The sequence below is a fragment of the Camelina sativa genome, chromosome 20, assembly GCF_030686135.1.
Source record: "Camelina sativa cultivar CO46 ecotype springtype chromosome 20, ASM3068613v1".
NCBI classification, from domain to species: Eukaryota; Viridiplantae; Streptophyta; class Magnoliopsida; order Brassicales; family Brassicaceae; genus Camelina; species Camelina sativa.
Window position 1 is genome coordinate 3068805 of NC_141899.1, and position 19064 is coordinate 3087868.

The 19064-nt window shown below is 39.3% G+C and overlaps 4 protein-coding genes across 7 annotated transcripts; 2 read left to right on the plus strand and 2 right to left on the minus strand.

Moving 5' to 3' along the window:
* Positions 1–1753: 1753 nt before the first annotated feature.
* LOC104768999 (uncharacterized) lies at positions 1754–8534 on the plus strand. Of its 2 annotated transcripts, none has more exons than XM_087505356.1 (10): positions 1754–2098; positions 2647–2729; positions 2829–3051; positions 3159–5242; positions 5328–5464; positions 5751–7265; positions 7362–7410; positions 7484–7725; positions 7817–7921; positions 8018–8534. In XM_087505356.1, the coding sequence occupies exons 3-10, from the start codon at positions 2862–2864 to the stop codon at positions 8226–8228; spliced, it is 4533 nt and encodes a 1510-aa protein (XP_087361482.1). In that variant the 5' UTR covers positions 1754–2098; positions 2647–2729; positions 2829–2861; the 3' UTR covers positions 8229–8534. The 2 variants fall into 2 exon arrangements, with proteins under 2 accessions (XP_087361482.1, XP_087361483.1); XM_087505357.1 differs by having other exon boundaries at positions 1810–2098; positions 2670–2729.
* LOC147918417 (uncharacterized) lies at positions 8461–10352 on the minus strand. Of its 2 annotated transcripts, none has more exons than XM_087505358.1 (8): positions 10022–10352; positions 9813–9897; positions 9675–9716; positions 9425–9590; positions 9273–9325; positions 8969–9190; positions 8839–8885; positions 8461–8741 (listed from the first exon to the last, which is right to left on the minus strand). In XM_087505358.1, exons 1-8 carry the CDS (start codon positions 10258–10260, stop codon positions 8690–8692), a joined length of 906 nt encoding a protein of 301 aa, XP_087361484.1. In that variant the 5' UTR covers positions 10261–10352; the 3' UTR covers positions 8461–8689. The 2 variants fall into 2 exon arrangements, with proteins under 2 accessions (XP_087361484.1, XP_087361485.1); XM_087505359.1 differs by having other exon boundaries at positions 9425–9602; positions 10022–10316.
* A 61-nt stretch (positions 10353–10413) lies between these two features.
* Positions 10414–11708, plus strand: LOC104769001 (protein Asterix). The gene is made up of 3 exons (XM_087504314.1): positions 10414–10676; positions 11111–11211; positions 11404–11708. Exons 1-3 carry the CDS (start codon positions 10518–10520, stop codon positions 11465–11467), a joined length of 324 nt encoding a protein of 107 aa, XP_087360440.1. The 5' UTR covers positions 10414–10517; the 3' UTR covers positions 11468–11708.
* A 386-nt stretch (positions 11709–12094) lies between these two features.
* LOC147918418 (uncharacterized) lies at positions 12095–17148 on the minus strand. 2 transcript variants are annotated; one of them, XM_087504315.1, is made up of 8 exons: positions 16882–17148; positions 16283–16345; positions 15972–16186; positions 13350–15831; positions 13222–13270; positions 12904–13145; positions 12706–12810; positions 12095–12618 (listed from the first exon to the last, which is right to left on the minus strand). In XM_087504315.1, the coding sequence occupies exons 3-8, from the start codon at positions 16153–16155 to the stop codon at positions 12408–12410; spliced, it is 3273 nt and encodes a 1090-aa protein (XP_087360441.1). In that variant the 5' UTR covers positions 16156–16186; positions 16283–16345; positions 16882–17148; the 3' UTR covers positions 12095–12407. The 2 variants fall into 2 exon arrangements, with proteins under 2 accessions (XP_087360441.1, XP_087360442.1); XM_087504316.1 differs by having other exon boundaries at positions 15972–16192; positions 16882–17016.
* Between the last annotated feature and the right edge of the window lie 1916 nt (positions 17149–19064).

Below are 19064 nucleotides of genomic sequence, written 5' to 3' on the forward strand. Positions count from 1 at the left end.
AGTTTTTCGTGAATGAGATGAATTTGGCGCCTAGATCGATCGCACAGTGTTCTGTGGTGTTGTTCTTCAGTCTATATATATGTTACATGAAGACTTCCAATTTCTTTTTTTGGCCAAACGAAGATTCCCTTTTTAACCAGTTAATTTTTTAACCTGATAAAATAATGACGTGAACGATAAGGACGGTGGATATTTTGGACGTTTTGGAACATACAAGAAAAGTTGAACTCACATTAATAGCTAAAGAATCTTTCATAGAAAGGTACTAGCGGTTTTGTCGTTCTTTTAAAACATGTTGTATAAAAAACCTACATTATATACTCTAGGGCCATATTCTGGCACCTCCTTTACAGATTCCAGTTTTTATTGAGCCGAAACCATCATTGTTGGCAGGCTTGGGTGACGATAGATTTTGCAATAGATAATTAGTACTTTTTTTTTGACAAAAATCTTTGTTTCTGGGAGCACGGAGCGAGAGAAGTGACATAGAGAAGATGTACATTGTGGGGGCTGTCCACAAATAGTGACCAAAAAGGTTTCTTTGTTTCTGTCTGTATCTTCTTTTATCTCTCTCGTTTCCTTTCTACAAACAGTGACTTTTGCAATTTTCAATACTTTCTTAACAATAATTCGATAAAATATTAAATTTAGAACTTTGGAATATGTCAACAATAAACACTTTTGAAACTCAGAGAGAGTGTGTCACAAGTTTTGCAGCTCGAGCCATTAGAGGGCGGCTCCAATCCTTCCAGCCACTTTAAACTTCATCAAGGTCCCTTTGTACTGGAATAAATTAATAATGTTGGCTCTCTATCTAATTTTATAAAGCTTGCTATTATCATAAGAACCTGAAAAGTAGATAATAGAGAACTTATCTATTTTCTTTCACACTCCAATTGTTCCTTATTCCTTGGTTTTTGATATATATAACTTTGAAGCCATGAAGATTTATGATAATATGATAAGTGTAAAGTGTTAATCCCAATTAAACTAAGCCTTCGCGTAGTACTTTTTTTTCTTTCCGAAACAGCAATCCAAAGCTTAATAGTATAACAAAGGAAAACAGCCCAAATCAACCCCAACTATTTGCTAAATAGTTTTTTATACTTAAACTTCAACACTCTGCAAATAATAACCTGAACTGTATTAAAATTCAAATTTGCTACCTAAACTATATAAAATGTTGTCAATTTCAACTTATGTTCGAACAATGTTAAATCAGAGTTTAACGATGTTGAGTCAGATGATATGTGGCATCCACATGGCACTGGGAGTGACCAAAACTAAGTTGTTTTGGTCATTTTTAGGTATGTTGTGGCAAGAAATAAAACGTTTGACAAAAAATGGAGTATTGGAGTCCGTTTTTGGGTGTGCTGTAAGACTTCATTTTTGATAATTTCTTACTATAAATTACCCAAAAATGACCAAAACGACGTAGTTTTGGTAAGTCCCAGTGCTACGTTGAAGTCAGGCACCGTCTGACTCAACATCATTAAATTTTGATTTAACATTGTTCGAACAGAAGTTGAAATTGACAACATTTTATATACATTAGGTAGCAAATTTGAATTTTAATATAGTTTAGGTTGTTATTTGCAAGGTGTTAAAGTTTAGGTATAAAAACGGTTGGGATTGATTTTGGCCATTTTCACCCGTATAACAAAGTTACAAACTATATAGTATATTGCGCAATTTAATCATGTGGAAACGCATAAATACGGTGTCGTGTTGATGCTTTAGGTTGGCCCACACTATAGAACAACAACTCTGTCTGGTCTATGAATGAGAGAAACCTCCCTTTTGGAAAGAGAGTTTTAAAAATCAACGGAGCCATCTCTGCTTTGGACCCGAGCCTACGGACCCGAACCTCGGTTTTGCTCCTCCTCCTGCGCTCGCCGTTGAAATTTGTTTCGCACTGCTCTCTCTCTCTCTCTTTCGATCACTTTATCTCTCTCCTCTTCTCTCTCTCTTCTCCTGGTTTCGTTAATTCTTGAATTCGAAAACCCTAAACTTTATCCCTACAGATTCTGAGGAAGGAAAAAAAAAAGGAAGCTTTCCTTTTTTTTTTTTAAGGTTCCCATTTGTTGACACAAGTGGTGTAAGTTCACATCTCTCTTTTCTCAGTGTTGAAACCCTAATTTTGTTTTAAAAATTTGATTTTTTTCCCCAATTATTGGGGGCGGGGTGTGAGATTGGTTTGCGACAATTTTGATCTCGAGTGGGTTCGTGAGATTTCCATTAAATTCTGTAAATTTGCTAGATTAGCTTAGTTTTCTCAGCTGCCATAGAGGTTTTGTAGCGGTGAAATCGGAAATTTTGAGCTGCAATCGAGCTCTTTGAGTAGTTTACTGGATTTCTCTGTATTGAGTTTTAGAAGCTGATTGGAGCTTAGGCTTTGGCACCTTCGACGTCAGTGTACGGTTTTTATATCTAAAGAAACAGTTCTTGAGGGTTGTTGCATCGGTTCTCGAGCTTTGCTGGTCTGTGGGTTCTTCAGCTTGTTGAAACCCGTTATTAATCTGCCCGATGGTTTTCATTTGATATGGTTTTGATTCCTATTTGCGGAAAATAACATTTGTCTTAGCTTTCTTCTGAACAAAATGTTATTGTTTCACATTTTGATTTCAACTTTAATTTTTTTTGCAGTGTCTGTTTTGTTTGTTTAACAGGAAAATCTATGAGTCAGAGCATGTCAGTTGGAGGTAGCATATGAGTTCTCGGGGAAAAAGGTGTTGAATTTGTTAAAATTCTGTTTTTTCACATATTCGAACTTTAGATCAAAGGAGGCACAATATTGAACTCATTTCTGTTTTCTTTTCCAAGTCCAGATTTATAAAAAAGTATTTTTAGGAGCTGAATCTATGCCTGGAAACGAATTTGGGGACAAGATCCACAATTTCTTTGGACAGGAAGGCCTATCCCAAGACCAGCGCCAGCCTCAGGTGGTTGACGCAAACTGGTCCGGTTTTAGTAATGGTCTAGTCAGCAACCAGAGGCAGATAGACCCATCCCTTATTGCCAATCTCAAGAGCTATAACACACACCAATCTGGTATGGATTTTGTCTCCTCGTGACAAGCAATGAATTCCACAATTTATACTCAATTCATAGCTACATATGTTGTTAGCTTTTAAACGTCGCTTTCTTTCTTACTCCAGTTGATCCTCAGAGAAGTCAATCAAATTCACAGCATGGTTTGAATTTTACTCAGCAACCTATAAGGCCCGAGATCTCGAGAAGTTTTTTGCAAGACCACCAACAACTCACAAATGGTTACATGCATGGGAACCTTGGGTTGCAGACAATGCCGAATGGGGCAAATTTTTTGGGAATGGATGTAGAATCTAGTAGGGATAGGTTACCGGCGAGGGGATTTACTCCAGAACTTCGTAAAACTCCTATGAGGTTTGAGATGGGAGAATCTCCGGTTAATTATGATTTCTTTGGTGGTCAACAGCAATTAAACACACAGCTCCCTGGCATGCTCCAGCCTATGCCAAGGCCGCAGATGACATTCAATGATATGCAACTACTAAAGCAGCAAGTTATGGTTAGACAAATGCATGACTATCAAATACAACAACATCTTCAAAAGCAGCACCTAGAAGCCGGACAGCCCAATTCTTTGAATTTAAATGCAGTCAACAGAAGTCGCTCAAGTGATAATCAGTCTCATCCATTGATTAATGGCATTCCTCTTCAGGATGCATCAAGTAATGGTTGGCAGCCTGATCTTATGACAGGAAATACAAACTGGATGCATCGCGGCATCTCACCATCTGTTCAAGGTTCATCCAGTGGGCTCATGATTACCCCTGAGCACGGTCAGACAAACTTACTGGCGCAACAATTCGAACCTTCCTTGTACGGTATGCCCGTTAGTGGGACAAATGCACCTCAAAATGCCTTTTCTCCTGTTCAGATGAACAAGTTAGCTGCGCAGCATGGTTCTGCAAACAGGAGTTCCTCTCTCACAAATCAGCCAACTTCATTTCTGAATCAAGGTGATGGACAGGACAGTCATATGCTCCCTAGATCGACATACCAGGAGAAAGTGTTGTTCTCCCAGACATCAGTTCCAGATACAAATATTAGGTCCAGTTTTGAAAATTTCCAGCAAGATGATTCCCGCGAGAGGAATATTTCAGTGCAGGAGAAATTTGGTCAGATGGAGGGTTCTGGTCAATTAGAAAAATCATTTATGAAAGTGCCTGAAAATAGAAATGCATTGCAGAAGTCGTCAACATTAGATCCAACGGAAGAAAAGATTTTGTTTGGTTCGGATGACAATTTGTGGGAGGCATTTGGAAACAGCACTGATATGAGCTTGACAGGAAATCTTATGTCCAGTAGTTCTGACCTTTTTGATGCATGCCCCTCTTTGCAGAGTGGGAGTTGGAGTGCTCTTATGCAATCTGCTGTTGCAGAAACATCCAGCGATGACGCAGGAGTACATGGATGGACTAACAGCAATACTGGCCCACATACGAATTCTCATACTGGTAGTAGAGCCCAGGATTTGGGTGTAAAGGCTTCAAACGCACTAAGTGAGAGACTCCACAGTGATTCCACTCGGGCAGCTGTTCAACCTTTGCCTGGGAAGGGAAATAAAGTTTCAGATCATGGCCTATTGGAGAAGCCAACGGGTCAACTTAGTCAAATGGCTAGAAATATATTTCATTCTTCAAGTTCTGGTATTGATGAACAGAATAATTCGCATTCTATTCAAAAGAACGAGGGCATGGAAGATAGATTTGGTATCTGGAAGGCTGCGTCTAATCAAAATGTAGCTGCTCATGTTGAACATAAGAATCACTCCACACATAATCCACAAATGCAAAGGGAAAACTATGGACTTGGCATTGCTGGTACAGGAAACAATTCTAGTGCTTTGAGGGATGTTCAGGGAAATATCTCTCAACTGAAATCTAGAGACGGCAGTCAGATTCTTGAGTCATATGCGAGTAATAATACTGGATCCAATGAAATGGTAAATGCCCGTGATTTTTCTATGTTGCCTGGTGGAAGAGACACACAATCTGGTCATGTTGGTAGTAGGCCGTCAATAAGTCGCAAATTTCAGTATCATCCCATGGGTAATATTGATGTCACTAATGAGTCTCGTGATGATGGAATTTCTCATTTGTCACCCACATTGGAGCAGGTTTCTTTAGGAAACCAAGGGTATTTTGGACAGTCAAAGCCTCTTGGTCAGCCGGCTATGAACATGCGGACTGACAGGGTAAATTTTTATCAGTTGGTTTTAACTATGCGATGTTGTAGAAATCTGAATCCTTCTGAACATTCTTTTGGCTTCTTTATGGTAGGGACATGTTTCGCAAAACGAGTTGAATTGTACAAATGAGACTTTTAATGGCATGGGATCAGATAATTCGCCTAGTACATCTGCTTCAGCTGACAGAAGTGTTGATAGGTATAATCAAGTGAAGAGTACTTCGTCAAGGTACTAGTTCTTTAAGTTATAAAAGTTTGTTTTCTAAAAATTATGTTTGCTTAAGGTATTCTCTCTTTAAACGCGTTTTTGAAGTTATACAGCTAGTATGACCTTTTTTTATAGTTTGTCAAGTAACTGACAGAGTTACCTAACTATGTCACCTTAAACTCTCATATTCTCGTCACTTGTCATCGAGATGTGATCTCTGACTGTGGTCATCAAGTAGCTCTTATTCCCTGATTGGGTGCAATTTGTGCTTTGCAATCGCCATTCTTAATTTTTTTTTTCTGTGCAGGCAGACTATGCTTGAGCTTCTTCACAAGGTGGACCAATCACCAGAGAATTCATCAGAAACAAATGTTCCTGGTGTTTCAGAAGCGACACCTTCTGCTGACTATGGTGGTCATTTCCAGCATAATCAGCCATCTGCTTCTCAGGGGTTTAATCTACAGCTGGCACCTGAAAAAGGAGGAACAAGTCAATCAAGGTTTGCTCCGTGGGCGTCTAATCAATCTTTTCCTCAGCAATTCACTCATCAAAGACCTTTTCCTGGAATCCTAGGAGGATCCAACATGACCTCTGGTTTCCCTTATTCCAGAGGATATCACCAAAATCAACAGATGCCTGTTCCTACTCGACAGTCAGCTGCTAATTATCCACTCAATTCATCGTCTGAGTTGTCTACCCCTCAAGTGAAAGAAAGAGATGAACGTAGTGACTTTGATCAACGTGCACAAACACCTTCCCTGATAAATCTTACTAACCACAACACAAAAGGAGATTTAGCCGAAGGATTTCCTATGCTGTCTGCTTCTCAGCCTCTGGTTGCATCCAGTTCGCCTCAGCAAAGTTTATCTTCTGGTATTATGTCTGACTCACCAGCCGGTATTTCAGCTCCGCAACATCGGTTTTGGAACCAGCCATTTAAGTCTCAGTCAGATGTTTTACGGCCGCATCCATTGCCTAGCAACAACATGGCAGTTAGCTTCTCAAGGCAGGAGAACGCAGATCAATTGTCCTCCCAAACTGGAGGAAACGTTTCATTAAGTGGGAGGGACATGATGAATATGCATGAGTTACAGAGTAAAGATACAGGTGCAAAACAAACATCTGATGTTGGTCCGATGTTCTCTAGTATGGTGCAGAGCAATCATCAATCCGTTGACCGCTCTCTTCCTTCAAACAACCTTCCAAAGGAAAGCTTACCTCACGATGAACAAATGGCTGGAAGTGGGGAGGGCGATTCACTCAAGATGACTGTGGAGAGAGTTGGCAATAGTGCTAGTGATACGCAAAAGGTAGCTTTTGGGGAACAACAGTCACCTTCAAGATCTGATGGTTTAGTTAGAGATGGATATAATCACAAAACGAACCAGATACCTCATTTTGGCCAAACTGTTTCTCAGAGTTTTACCACTAAGAATTATCCAGCCTCGGTTGGAGCAGATCATCAACAAATCAGTCCTCAGATGGCTCCATCCTGGTATAATCAATATGGGACTTTCAAGAATGGACTGGTGCAACCCGTGAATGATACAGGGAGAGCAACTCCCTTGAAGATAGGAGAACAACCGTCTAATGTTGGGAGTTCGGTTGATGGTACACATTCTATTCAATTATCAAAGCAATTTAATATGCACCAAATGTCAGGCTCTGCACCAGGAGTTGAGACTCCCTCATCTGAATCATTGCTTCATGGTCCTACTGACAAGTTTCTTGATAAACCAAAAAAGCGTAAAACCGCAACATCAGAATTATTATCCTGGAATAAAGAAGTTATGCAGGATTCCCAGAGGCTTAAGACGCTCAGGTGAGTGGCTTATGAGCACTGAATTTTTTTTTAATTTTTTTTCATATCTATTACCCCATTACCGTATTTAACTCTATATATATATATTATTTACAGTGAGAACGAGATTAACTGGGCCAGAACAACTTATCGATTGGCTGAAAAAGTGAGTTTCCTCGTTACATGTTTTATCGCTGCTCTTTGTACAAGTTGTTGAATAGTGGCTTATGTTCTTACAGGTGGAATTTGAGACTTTACTTGAGGATGGCCCACTAATCAGATCAAAGAGAAGGCTTATACATTCAACACAACTCATGCAACAACTATTTTGCCCGCCTCCGGCTAGGGTGATATCTTTGGTTGCTAACTCGAATTATGAGTTTGTTGCATATAATGCTGCAAGAGCTACACTGGGAGATGCATGTAGCTCCAGTGGTACCAACAGGAGTGAGTGCTTTTCACCTCGGAACGATTCAAACCTGTAAGGATATTTTCTTTTTATCCTTTAAATGCTGGAGATTTTCCAAAGCTCGGGGTGTGTATTGACATGAACCTAATCCACTCTTATATAGGTTGTCTGAGAGCACGAAAACTGCAAAACTTAGTGACCATTCCATCTCCAAAGCAGCTGAAGATTTCATTAGTAGAACTCGGAAATTAGAGACTGAGTTTGCAGGGTAAAAACCATAGATCTCTCTTGTAATTGATTCCAGTTTGAACTGAGTACTCAATTTGGGTGGCTTGATCTCATAAACATTTGATTCTACTTGCAGGCTAGAAAATGGAACTACAATTCCAGACTTGAGAGTTGAAGTCCAGGATCTAGAGAAGTTTGCAGTGATCAATCGTTTTGCGAAGTTCCACCCACCAGCCTCATCTATGGACCGGACCGTGAATTCACTTAGGTTAAACCCTCAAAGATATGTTACCATAGCTCCTATGCCTCAGAATATTCCAGACAGGGTACAGTGTCTCTCGCTCTAACGACTGATGAATCCATATAGTTCACTTTTTGGCCAATCTTCCCTATTCATTGCTTTCATATATCTCTCGTCCCAAAATCTTTCTATTTTTTTTCGGGGTGGGTACGAGTTAGTTGGTCGGAATCCTGAGAACAGTTAAGGCCTCCATTGTTTAAAAAACCGGAGATTTTCTACTAAATGTGTAGCGTTACTGTATGCATAATCACAAATATTGTAAGTTAAATCCATTTGTATACTGAAGTAAAAAAATATTTATTGCTCAGTAAAGTACCCCACTAGGTATTTTACACCTATGGTTTCCAGTAAACATAACATAGCAATAAGTGGCAATACAGTTGATACACAGCTAAGATTCTAAGACCTCTCTTTCACGTCACTGAGTACTATAGTTGTCGAATCAGTCATGCTTTAAAGTCGAGTGAAACTTAACCAGAAGCTGAACTTAGGAACAGATTTTGAGGTTTAGAAGGCAACTCTAATTTCTTCCCCTACCAAAGCAAATATCTCATCCACCCTGTAACAAATACGCAACAATGGTTCATCAGAATTTACTCTGTGCCAAAAAGAGTAGAACTACGGAATGACAATGGTGAAGATGTTAATATTTTTACCTATGAGTCTCAATGTTTACATCTGCAAGCCAAGTTGTCAAGTAAATCTGTAGAGCGAGAAGAATAGTAAAAGTTTTAGGAAAGAATGTTAGCAGAAGCATTTTCTTGTGTCGAATCAAAACTCACGCACCTGCAAAATTTCTGCGGTTGGCTGGTTGGTATCTGATACAGAGGGAATACCGATATTATTTTCTTTCACTCTGGGAAGAACTGGCTCAGATACTTCCATGGAATATAAAGAACATTTGGTGAGATGACCAATTTCCCCATGGTAAAGCTCATCTGACCAACAGTTGTTGCCAGGTTGAGGAACTTCAGAGCTTAAAGAGATCAGTTCCATTATAAGCAATCTCTGTTAATATGCAGAACAAAACATCAGAAGCTAATCTAGAGCTTAAGATATATACAGAAAGATTTAGGAAGAAAGTATATACCTTCAGCATTACTTCACGTTTGAACATCTCCACAAGCTCCTCAGCCATCTTCTCTGCAATCATATCAACATTACAAGTACCAAACGTTAGAGACGACAACATAAAAGGAGAAAAAATAAACAAGTATTCAACTTTCGTGTTATGGATCGTACCAAATGCAGAGACATTCCAAAAATTATACACAGGGACACCACCACAATCTCCAGCATCATTCGAGTCTTCTTTAGAGGCAGAGAACTGTATAAGTGACCCGTTACTCAGCTTTGTATAACATCTCAGAGATCTGCTTGCATCCACCATCTCAACAACAACAGCTACCTGATATTAAATCTACAGATTTTGTTTATAGATTCCAAAATTCACCATTTGTCTATAAATGTAGAATCATGTTGCCACACTCACCATTTCCTTGTAGGACGATAAAAGCTTGATTCGATAGGAACTCTGAACAGAGAAAGAACAGCTTCATGAATTAAAAACACAGAGAGAGAGATAAGAGATTGGTTAACAAATAATTCTGAATTGAAAATTATTATTCACCTGTTGCATAAACAGCTTCCTCAAAGCTTTCTTCTTAATATCAAACATGTCACTCAACACACCAAGCTCCATCATTGGCATATACCTATTAGTAGTACCATGGATACACAATGTAGCAAGTAGGAATCATCAATCTTTCTATTCACATCACGATGGCTTTAACTGAGTAATTTGCAAATATAAAAAAAATTAGGAAAAAAAATCCATACTTTTGGGACAAATAAGAATTGACGAGGGAAGTAGCGTGAGATCTTCCGGCAGAACAAGCGGCGATCCACAGTTGGCGAAAATTCGAAAGTTTTGACCACTGGTTCCTAAGATTACGTTGAGCAGCTGGTCTCCATAGCCTCATCGATGATGATAAACTCGCCGGAGATGAAGAAGCCAGCGATCGCGAAGAAGACGCCGGAGATGGAGAAGCAGGCGGAGGAAACTGATATATACTCATTGTGTAACTCCAAAACACTATAACGTCGCCGGAAGATGAACGGCGTAAAGACGCCGGCTGTAAGTTTCTTTAGGGCTTATGAAGAAATACACAAAAGGTTACAATTGTAATTTCTAATTTTATTAAACTGTGATTTGTTTAACTCTTAATCGTAATTAAATTTGTCTCTGTATTTAATTGTTTAGAATCTCTGAGAGAAAAATTACAGTAGATCAGATTTACCATCGGAGCTTTAGAGAGAGAGAGAGAGAGAGAAGATGTCTCACAGTCACGGGAACGCTTCGTCGGCGAACGATCCACGGCAGCCTTTGGCGGCGAAACCTTACACTCCACGGCCTGTTGCGCCGGAGGATCTTCCCGTTGACTACTCTGGATTCATTGCCGTTATCCTCGGCGTCTCCGGCGTTATGTTTAGGGTAACCTTTCATCAACTCTTCTTCTGATCGTAGAATCGTTTACTCCGGTTGTTCATCATGCTTAGGCAGATTTTAGTGAGTTAGAACGTTCGGATTAGATTGGTTAGTTCTCAGATTCATCAACAGCAAATCTGTAGCTCGTTCGATTCAGTTTTTCCCGATTTTGAACATTTGGATCGCGCTAGTAATATCTTGAATTCGATTGAATCGATTTAGCTTAGTTTCCCAATTGTGCAGATTCAAAACTGTGATTGTTCATATTATAGACTAGTGGGAGAGACAGTCACAGTGAAAGTGGAATAGAGATCAAATGTGGATTTCTCTCTTTACGTTGAACATTTGGTTCTTTTGAGTCTCTATCTAATAGATGAATGTGAGAAGAATTGGGAATTGTTGGTCCTCTATCCTCATTTTTGATTCATATGTGTCTGCAGTACAAGATCTGCTCGTGGCTTGCAATTATATTCTGTGCTCAATCTCTGGCCAACATGAGGAACTTGGAGAATGATTTGAAGCAGATCTCCATGGCTATGATGTATGTTCCATCTCCTCACTCTTTCTTTTCATTAAGTTAGAGAAGCCTAATAATGCATTGGAATATTAAGTGAATCATTGCAAACACCACTTTCTGTTAAAATTCGAAGAATGAATTCATGAGTAAATCTCTCGTTGTTTATACTCGTAATTGTTGATATACTGAACTCAGTTATTTCATGTATATAAACAGGTTTGCTATAATGGGATTGGTCACTAACTACTTAGGGCCTAATAGACCCGCCACAAAGAAATAATCATGAAGCCTAAGAGGGTAAAGAAGTACTCTGCTTTTTCATGACGTCTTTTATCGACCTTGTTTGGTTCTTCTTGTTTCCGCACCAGAGTTTGAGCAATGGAGCTAGTGTTGTTTTATTTTTGTTTTCGACACTCTCTACTCGTTTAAGTAGCAAACTAGAACCCTGATCTTCATTTGTGGGGTTTAAAGATTCTAGATCCACTTGCAAAGAAATGTGAAATCCAACTTTTTTCTTTTGATCTCCCTGATTTTGGGCCCTGTTTCTTGGATCATAATTGATAGATCAGACGAAAGATAAAAGCTGGAATTTGTTCAACCTATCGATGTTGAAATTCATACAACAGACATTAGTTATTATTGCAACGCGGACTTCCATCAATACAACCACTTCGCACACAAAGCAAACGTCTCAGTGTTTGGTTTCATTAGCTTCTTGTCTCAATCTCTTATAGTATGAAATTCATCCAAAACAAGAGCCTTGTCATATTAACTTCCTTCTCGATAATCACATCCAGAGGTAAACATTAACACTCCAAAAGTGGAGCAGAAGCTCGAAAGCTGTTACTAAGTTTAGCTTCTGGTTAAGTTTTAATGACTGATTATATAAACAATAAACAGCACTGACTTGAGAGAAGAGAGAAATCTTTAGAATCTTAGCTCTGTGAAAACAAAATTATTGCACTGGCGGTGTTACCTCGTAGGGTTTATGTTATGGGCAATCTTTCTTTACTAAGTATACAAATTGATGACTTACAAGTTACAATATTCAAGATGATGCATACAGTAATGCTACATGTCTACTACGAAATCTCCGGCCTCCCGATGATGAAGGCCTTCACTGTTCTCAGGAGCCCGACCAACTACCTTGTCCCCACCCATAAAATGAAACATTTTGGGGAGGACTGGCCAAAAAGTGAATTATATGGATCTATTAATAGTTAGAAAGAGAGACATTGTACCCTGTCTGGAATGTGCTGAGGCATTGGAGCTATGGTAACATATCTTTGTGGGTTTAACCTAACTGGACTCACGGTCCGGTCCATAGATGGGGATGATTGGTGGAAACTTGCAAAGCGATTGATCACTGCAAACCGTTCTAGATCCTGTACTTCGATCCTCAAGTCTGTTAATGTAGTTCCATTTTCTAGTCTGCAGAAAGAACCAGATGCTCATGAGACCAAGCTGAGTACCCATTTAAAACTGGAATTAATTACAAGAGATAGCTACGGTTTTTACCCTGCAAAGTCAGTCTCGAGTTTCCGTGTTCTACTAATGAAATCTTCAGCTGCTTTGGAGATGTACTGGTCACTGATTTTTTCAGTTTTTGTTCTCTCAGACAACCTACACAAGAGTGAATCGGTTCAAGGCAATTAAAAGAACCTCGAAGTCTAGACATTTTCCAATATTTCAGGGATAAACAGAAAATAGCCTTACGGGTTTGAATTGTTCGGGGGCGAAAAGCCCCCACTCCTGTCGGTAGAAGTTGAACTGCATGCATCTCCTAGTGCAACTCTAGCAGCAGTATATGCAACCAATTCATAATTTGAGCTAGCAACTAAAGATATCACCCTATCAGGAAGGGGACGAAACAGTTGCTGCATGAGCTGTGTTGTGTATATAAGCCTTCTCTTTGATCTAATTGGTGGGCCATCCTCAAGTAAAGTCACAAATTCCACCTGCGAGAAGCCATCAACGTATTCAACAACATTGTACAAAGAGACCGCTAGAAAAACATGTAATGAGGAAACTCACTTTTTCAGTAAATCGATTAGTTGCTCTTGCCCAATCAACCTCGGCCTCACTGTAAAAGAATATAGAAAGTTAGATACGGTAATGGATATGAAATTTTTAATAAATACTAATGCTCATAAGCCACACACCCGAGAGTCTTAAGCCTCTGGGGACCTTGCAAAATTTCTTTATTCCAAGATAGAAGTTCTGATGTGGCCGTTTTGCGCTTCCTTGGTTTATCATCCTTCAGAAGTTGGTCGGAAGCACCATTAGGCAATGAGGTAGATAAGAGAGTCTCCGCTCCTGGTGTGGAGGACATTTGCTGCGTATGAACAACGTAACTAGGATCCGTAGTATCTAGTTGCTTGAACGGTTGAGCAGAATGTAAACCATCAACCGAATTCTTCAAGAGAGTGAATCTCCCTGTATCATTCAAATGTTGCACCTGTCCATTCTTGAAAGCCTCATACTGACTATACCTGGATGGAGCTATTTGAGGACTTATTTGTTGATGATCTGCTCCAGCCGAGGCTGCAGGATTCTTGTTGGAGAAACTCTGAGAGACAGTTTGGCCAAAATGAAGCATATAGTTCGCTGATTCCTTGTGACTCAATCCATCCATAACTAAACCAACAGATCTTGAAGGTGATTGTGTTTCTTTCCCGCCAGGCAACACATGCAAATTATGGGCATTTGCTTGAGTAAGAGACTCTGGTGAGAACTTCGACCGAAAACTGTCGCTTGAGTTTTCCTTTCCAGAGTTCGCCATTTCATTTGATTCAGCCATGACTTTACCAACATTATTACTCGCATATGACTCAAGGATCTGACTGCTGTCTCCAGATTTCAGTTGATGAATAGCTTGTTCTACAGAGTTATTACAGGGATGCTGTTGGATATATCCCTGGACATCCCTCAAAGCGCTAGAATCATTTCCTGCACCATAGTTTCCCCTTTGCATTTGTGTAAAATGATTTTTCTGTTCCATCAGAGCAGCTGAGCTTGGATTAGAAGCAACGTTCCAGTTACCAGGTCTATCATCAATGTGCTCATTCTTTCCAGTAGAACACAAATTATTCTGCACATTAATGCCTGAACTCAAAGAATGAAACATATTTCCAACCATTTGACTATGTTGAGTCATTGGCTTCTCCAACAGGCCATCATCTGAAACTATATTTCCCTTGTCTTCCAAATGTTGAACGGTTGATCCAGTTGAATTACTGTGGACTTTGTCACTGAGTGCATTTGAAGCCTTGACACCAGAATCTTGGGCCCGATTACCAATATGAGAATCTGCATGTGGGGTAGTATTGCTGTTAGCCCATACAGATTGCTGTTTACTACCCCATTCATGTACGCCTGCATCATTGCTGGATGTTTCTGCTACAGCAGATTGCATAAGAGCACTCCAACTCCCACTTTGCAAAGAGGAGCATGGATCAAAAATGTCAGAACTACTGGAGATAAGATTTCCTGTCAAGCTCGTATCGGTGCTGTTTCCAAATGCCTCCCACAAATTGTCATCCGAACCAAACAAAATCTTTTCCTCTGTTGGATCTAATGTCGACGACTTCTGCAATGTATTGGTATTTTCAGATATTTTCACAAATGAATTTTCTGATAGACCAGAACCCTCCATCTGACCAAATTTATCCTGCCCTGACATGTTCTGGAAACTTTCAAAATTAGGCCTATTATTTGAACCTGGAACTGATAAATGGGAGAACAGATTCTCCTGGTATATGGTTCCAGGGACCATATGATTGGCCTGTACGTCACCTTGATTCAGAAATGACATTGGCTGATTAGTGAGAGAGGAACTCATGTTTGCAGAACCATGCTGTGCAGCTAACCCGTTCATCTGAACTGAAGAAAAGGCATTTTGAGGTGCATTTGTCCCACCAACGGGCATACCGTACAAGGAAGGTTCAAACTGTTGTACCATTAAGTTTGCCTGCCCGTGCTCAGGGGTAATCATGAGCCCATTGGATGAACCTTGAACAACTGGCGAGATACCGCGATGCATCCAGTTTGTATTTCCTGTCATAAGATCTGGCTGCAACCAATTATTAGACGCATCCTGAAGAGGGACACCACCAATAAAAGGATGGGACTGGTTATCACTTGAGCGACTTCCATTGCCTGCATTTGAATTCAAAGAATTGAGCTGCCTGGCCTCTAGCTGTTGCTTTTGAAGTTGTTGTTGCATTTGATATTCATGCATTTGCTTAAACATAACTTGCTGCTTTAGTAGTTGCATATCGTTGAACGTCATCTGCTGCCTTGGAAAAGGCTGGAGCATGCCAGGGAGCTGAGTGTTTGATTGTTGTTGACCACCAAGAAAATCATAGTTAACCGGAGATTCTCCCATATCAAACCTCATCGGAATCTTATGAATGTCTGGAGTGAATCCTCTCCCTGATAACTTATCCCTACTAGATTCTACATCCACTCCCGAAAAATTTGCCTCATTTGGCGATGCCTGCGACACAAGGTTCCCATGCATGTAACCATTTGCGGGTTGCTGGTGTTCTTGCAATCCACTTCTGGAATATTCAGACCTCATAAGCTGCTGATTGAAATACAAACCATGCTGTGAATTTGAAGGTTGCCCTCTCTCAGGATCAACTGGAATATGCAAAAAAAACTACGTTTATAAGCTAAACAACCACAGCATTATCCAGCATACTAAGCTCTAGGCTATGTATGAATGAAGTATATATGCAGAGCATGTAGAATTCCCCGTCATAAGGAGACAAAATCCATACCAGATTGTTGTGTGCTATAACTCTTGAGATTGGCAATAAGGGATGGATCTATCTGCCTCTGGTTGCTGACTAGACCATTACTAAATCCGGACCAGCTTCCATCAGCAACCTCAGGCTGGTCTTGGGATAAGCCCTCCTGTCCAAAGAAATTGTGGATCCTCTCTCCAAATTCGTTTCCAGGCATAGATTCAGCTCCGATATATTATTTTAAAGATCTGGACCTCGAAAAGAAACAAAAAAAAAAAAAAATTCAAAGTTTGTGTCTACTTTGATCTCAACTTCATATGTTCAAAATATAGCAGTTTAAACACCTTTATTCCCCGAGAATTCATGAGCTACCTCCAACTAATAAGCTCCGAATACTCAAGATTCTCCTGTTAAACAAACAAACAAACAAACAAACAAAAAAGATACTGAGCATTAAAAGTTGAAGACACAAAGTGAAACAAAAAAAAAAAAAACAGTAGATAGTATTGGTTCAGAAGAAAGCTAAAACAAATGGGCAAGGAACACTAAGCCAAAGTCTAAGCTCCAGTCAGCTTCAGAAACTATAACACGCTCAATATGCACCAAATCCAGTAAACTCAAGAGCTCAATTGCAGTCAATTCAGTGAAAATTTTCCCAATTTACACCGCTATAAACCTTCTATGGCAGGTGGAAAATTAAGCAAAATTGATTGGAAATCTCGCGAAGCAACTCGAGATCAAAATTGCTGCAATCATAATTTTCACCCCAAATCGAAGCTCTAGTTAACATAAACATTGCCAAAAACCGAGAATTCAACCTCAAACGAGAACCTTCCAGAGTTTAATCTTACCGACACGCTCCACCAATTGGAGATTAAATAAGAAAGAATAGGGTTTCAAACAATGGGAACAACAAAAACAAAAAAGAGAGAGGTCAACTTACACACTTGCGTCAAGTTAAGCCGTAGAACAGCAACGGGAAGGTGACTTCTCCGACCTCAATTTCTAAAAATAACTTAGGGTTTTCTGAATCCAAGAATTAACGAAACCAGAGAGAGAGAGATAAAGTGATGGAAAGGGCTCAGTGAGCAAAACAGAGGTTCGGGTTCGGGTTCGAGAGGCTCGGGTCCAAAGCAGATGGTTCGGGTGTATTGGAACTCTCTTTTACAGACAGAAGATATACCATTATAACCCAACTACATGTCAACACGACATCGTATTTATTTCTACGTAATTAAATCATCAATCATTTTTTTTCTTTTTCTTAACACTTTATTTTCATTCATTGATTAGAATCTTAGACAAGAGTTGATACATTAGAATTTACACCAACACTAAGCAAATCAAAATACACATCCACAAATTCATAACCTATCAATAAAAAGAATGATAGAGAAGCGACTTTCCACGATGCTTTTAACGAAGCCTTACTCGCCAACAGATTATTAAACATGTTTCTTTCCCTCTCTAGAATCAATCCCAAAATTATGAGATCGTCGTTCTTGGCTATCTTCTCATAGAAGAAATTCCATAGTTGTCTTATATCACTGGTGATCCTCAAAATCTTCTCTTGTATTATTTCTTCGAGTCTCCATAGAATAGTTATGCCTGGATCCCACAATCGCCAATCAATATGCCATAACACTCTGTGGACTTTATACTCAATCCCTTCTAGAGATGGGGATTGTGGAAATCGGTCATCATAAAAAATCAAGAGATTTTTCACGGAGAGAACAAGCTCGTCGTGTGTTAATCCAGGAGACGAATACATTTTAACGAACCATGAATGAAGAGCCTCGCAACACGGAGGAATATATTGGAAACGAAAGTGCTTCCAAATCGAAATTACATAAACAATTTGCTTGAGATAACACCAGTTAATACCCCTTGCTTCCCGATTTGGCGGCGATTCTTCATGAAACTGAGAATCGAGTGTGAACACAAACACAAGCGTTGCCAACATCCAGAAGAAGGAGATTGATCGGAAAGAATTCCGATATAATTGGCTGTCTCCCATGGCAAATATTAAAAACAGGAGAAAAACAAATTAAAAACTAAGAGAACCACCGGCAAATGTCGGCGGCCCGTAAAAGCCGATGAAAAAAAATGGTTATGTAGATCGCCTTCTGTGTCGCAGAGAGAGACGAGAGAGAAAGGTGTCTTTCTTTTCTTTTTATGACTATCCTTTTTTAGATAACTATGGATTAACATTTCTTTTTATTTTTATTTTTTTTTCCCTGTCAGCGTTAATGCATTATTAGTTTAGTTACATATCCATAACGTTTTATTAGTGAGACTTTTCCTGAGTGATAGAGAAGTTACTAATGTTTAAATTTTTATCTCAAAATAAGGAAGCTTCAAATCATTTATAGAATTCGAAGGGGGAAAGAGAAAAACTCTCATCATCTCTTCTTCTTTGGGAAAAAAAAAATAATGTTTCTTCTCGAACAAGTCATGGTTGCTAAAGAAACAAGCAAATACCACTCAAACTAGAACTTTTTATGTTCAATGTTGATATGATCAGTTGATCACAGACAGGATGGCTGAGGAGCTTCTTCTGCTTGTAGTTAAGTTTAAAGCATGAAGTACTCAGTAACTTGAGAGAGAGGTCTTAGTTGTGTAAACAAAATTCCCACGTATTGCTGCTATGTTGTTTTGTTTACTGGAAAACCATAGATGTTATAACCTTGTGGGGTTACTTTACTGAGGAATATTTCTTTACTAAAGTATACAAATGGATTTAACTTTACAAATTGGTAGTATGATCTTTTAACGGTATATATGTAAGGTTCATTCATGTAGGACTTTTTCTGAAGAAACACACACACACTGACACACACATACTCCATCTAGGTATACTTAATTTGAAATGTACACATACCATATTTACTTATTCGGGTGGTTCTGACTGAATCCTTTAGCACAAAACCTTAAAGTCGAAAACCTTGTACCAAACCGAACTAAACAATGTATTGTCAATGCCTATGATCCCTCATACAAATTAGATATGGCATTTAGCTTGTTTTCCTCGGACGTGTTACTTACTTGATCCCACCTCATCGGACAGAAAATGTTTAATCATAATAGTTACAGTTTTTTATTTACAATAGTGACATTTATTTATTT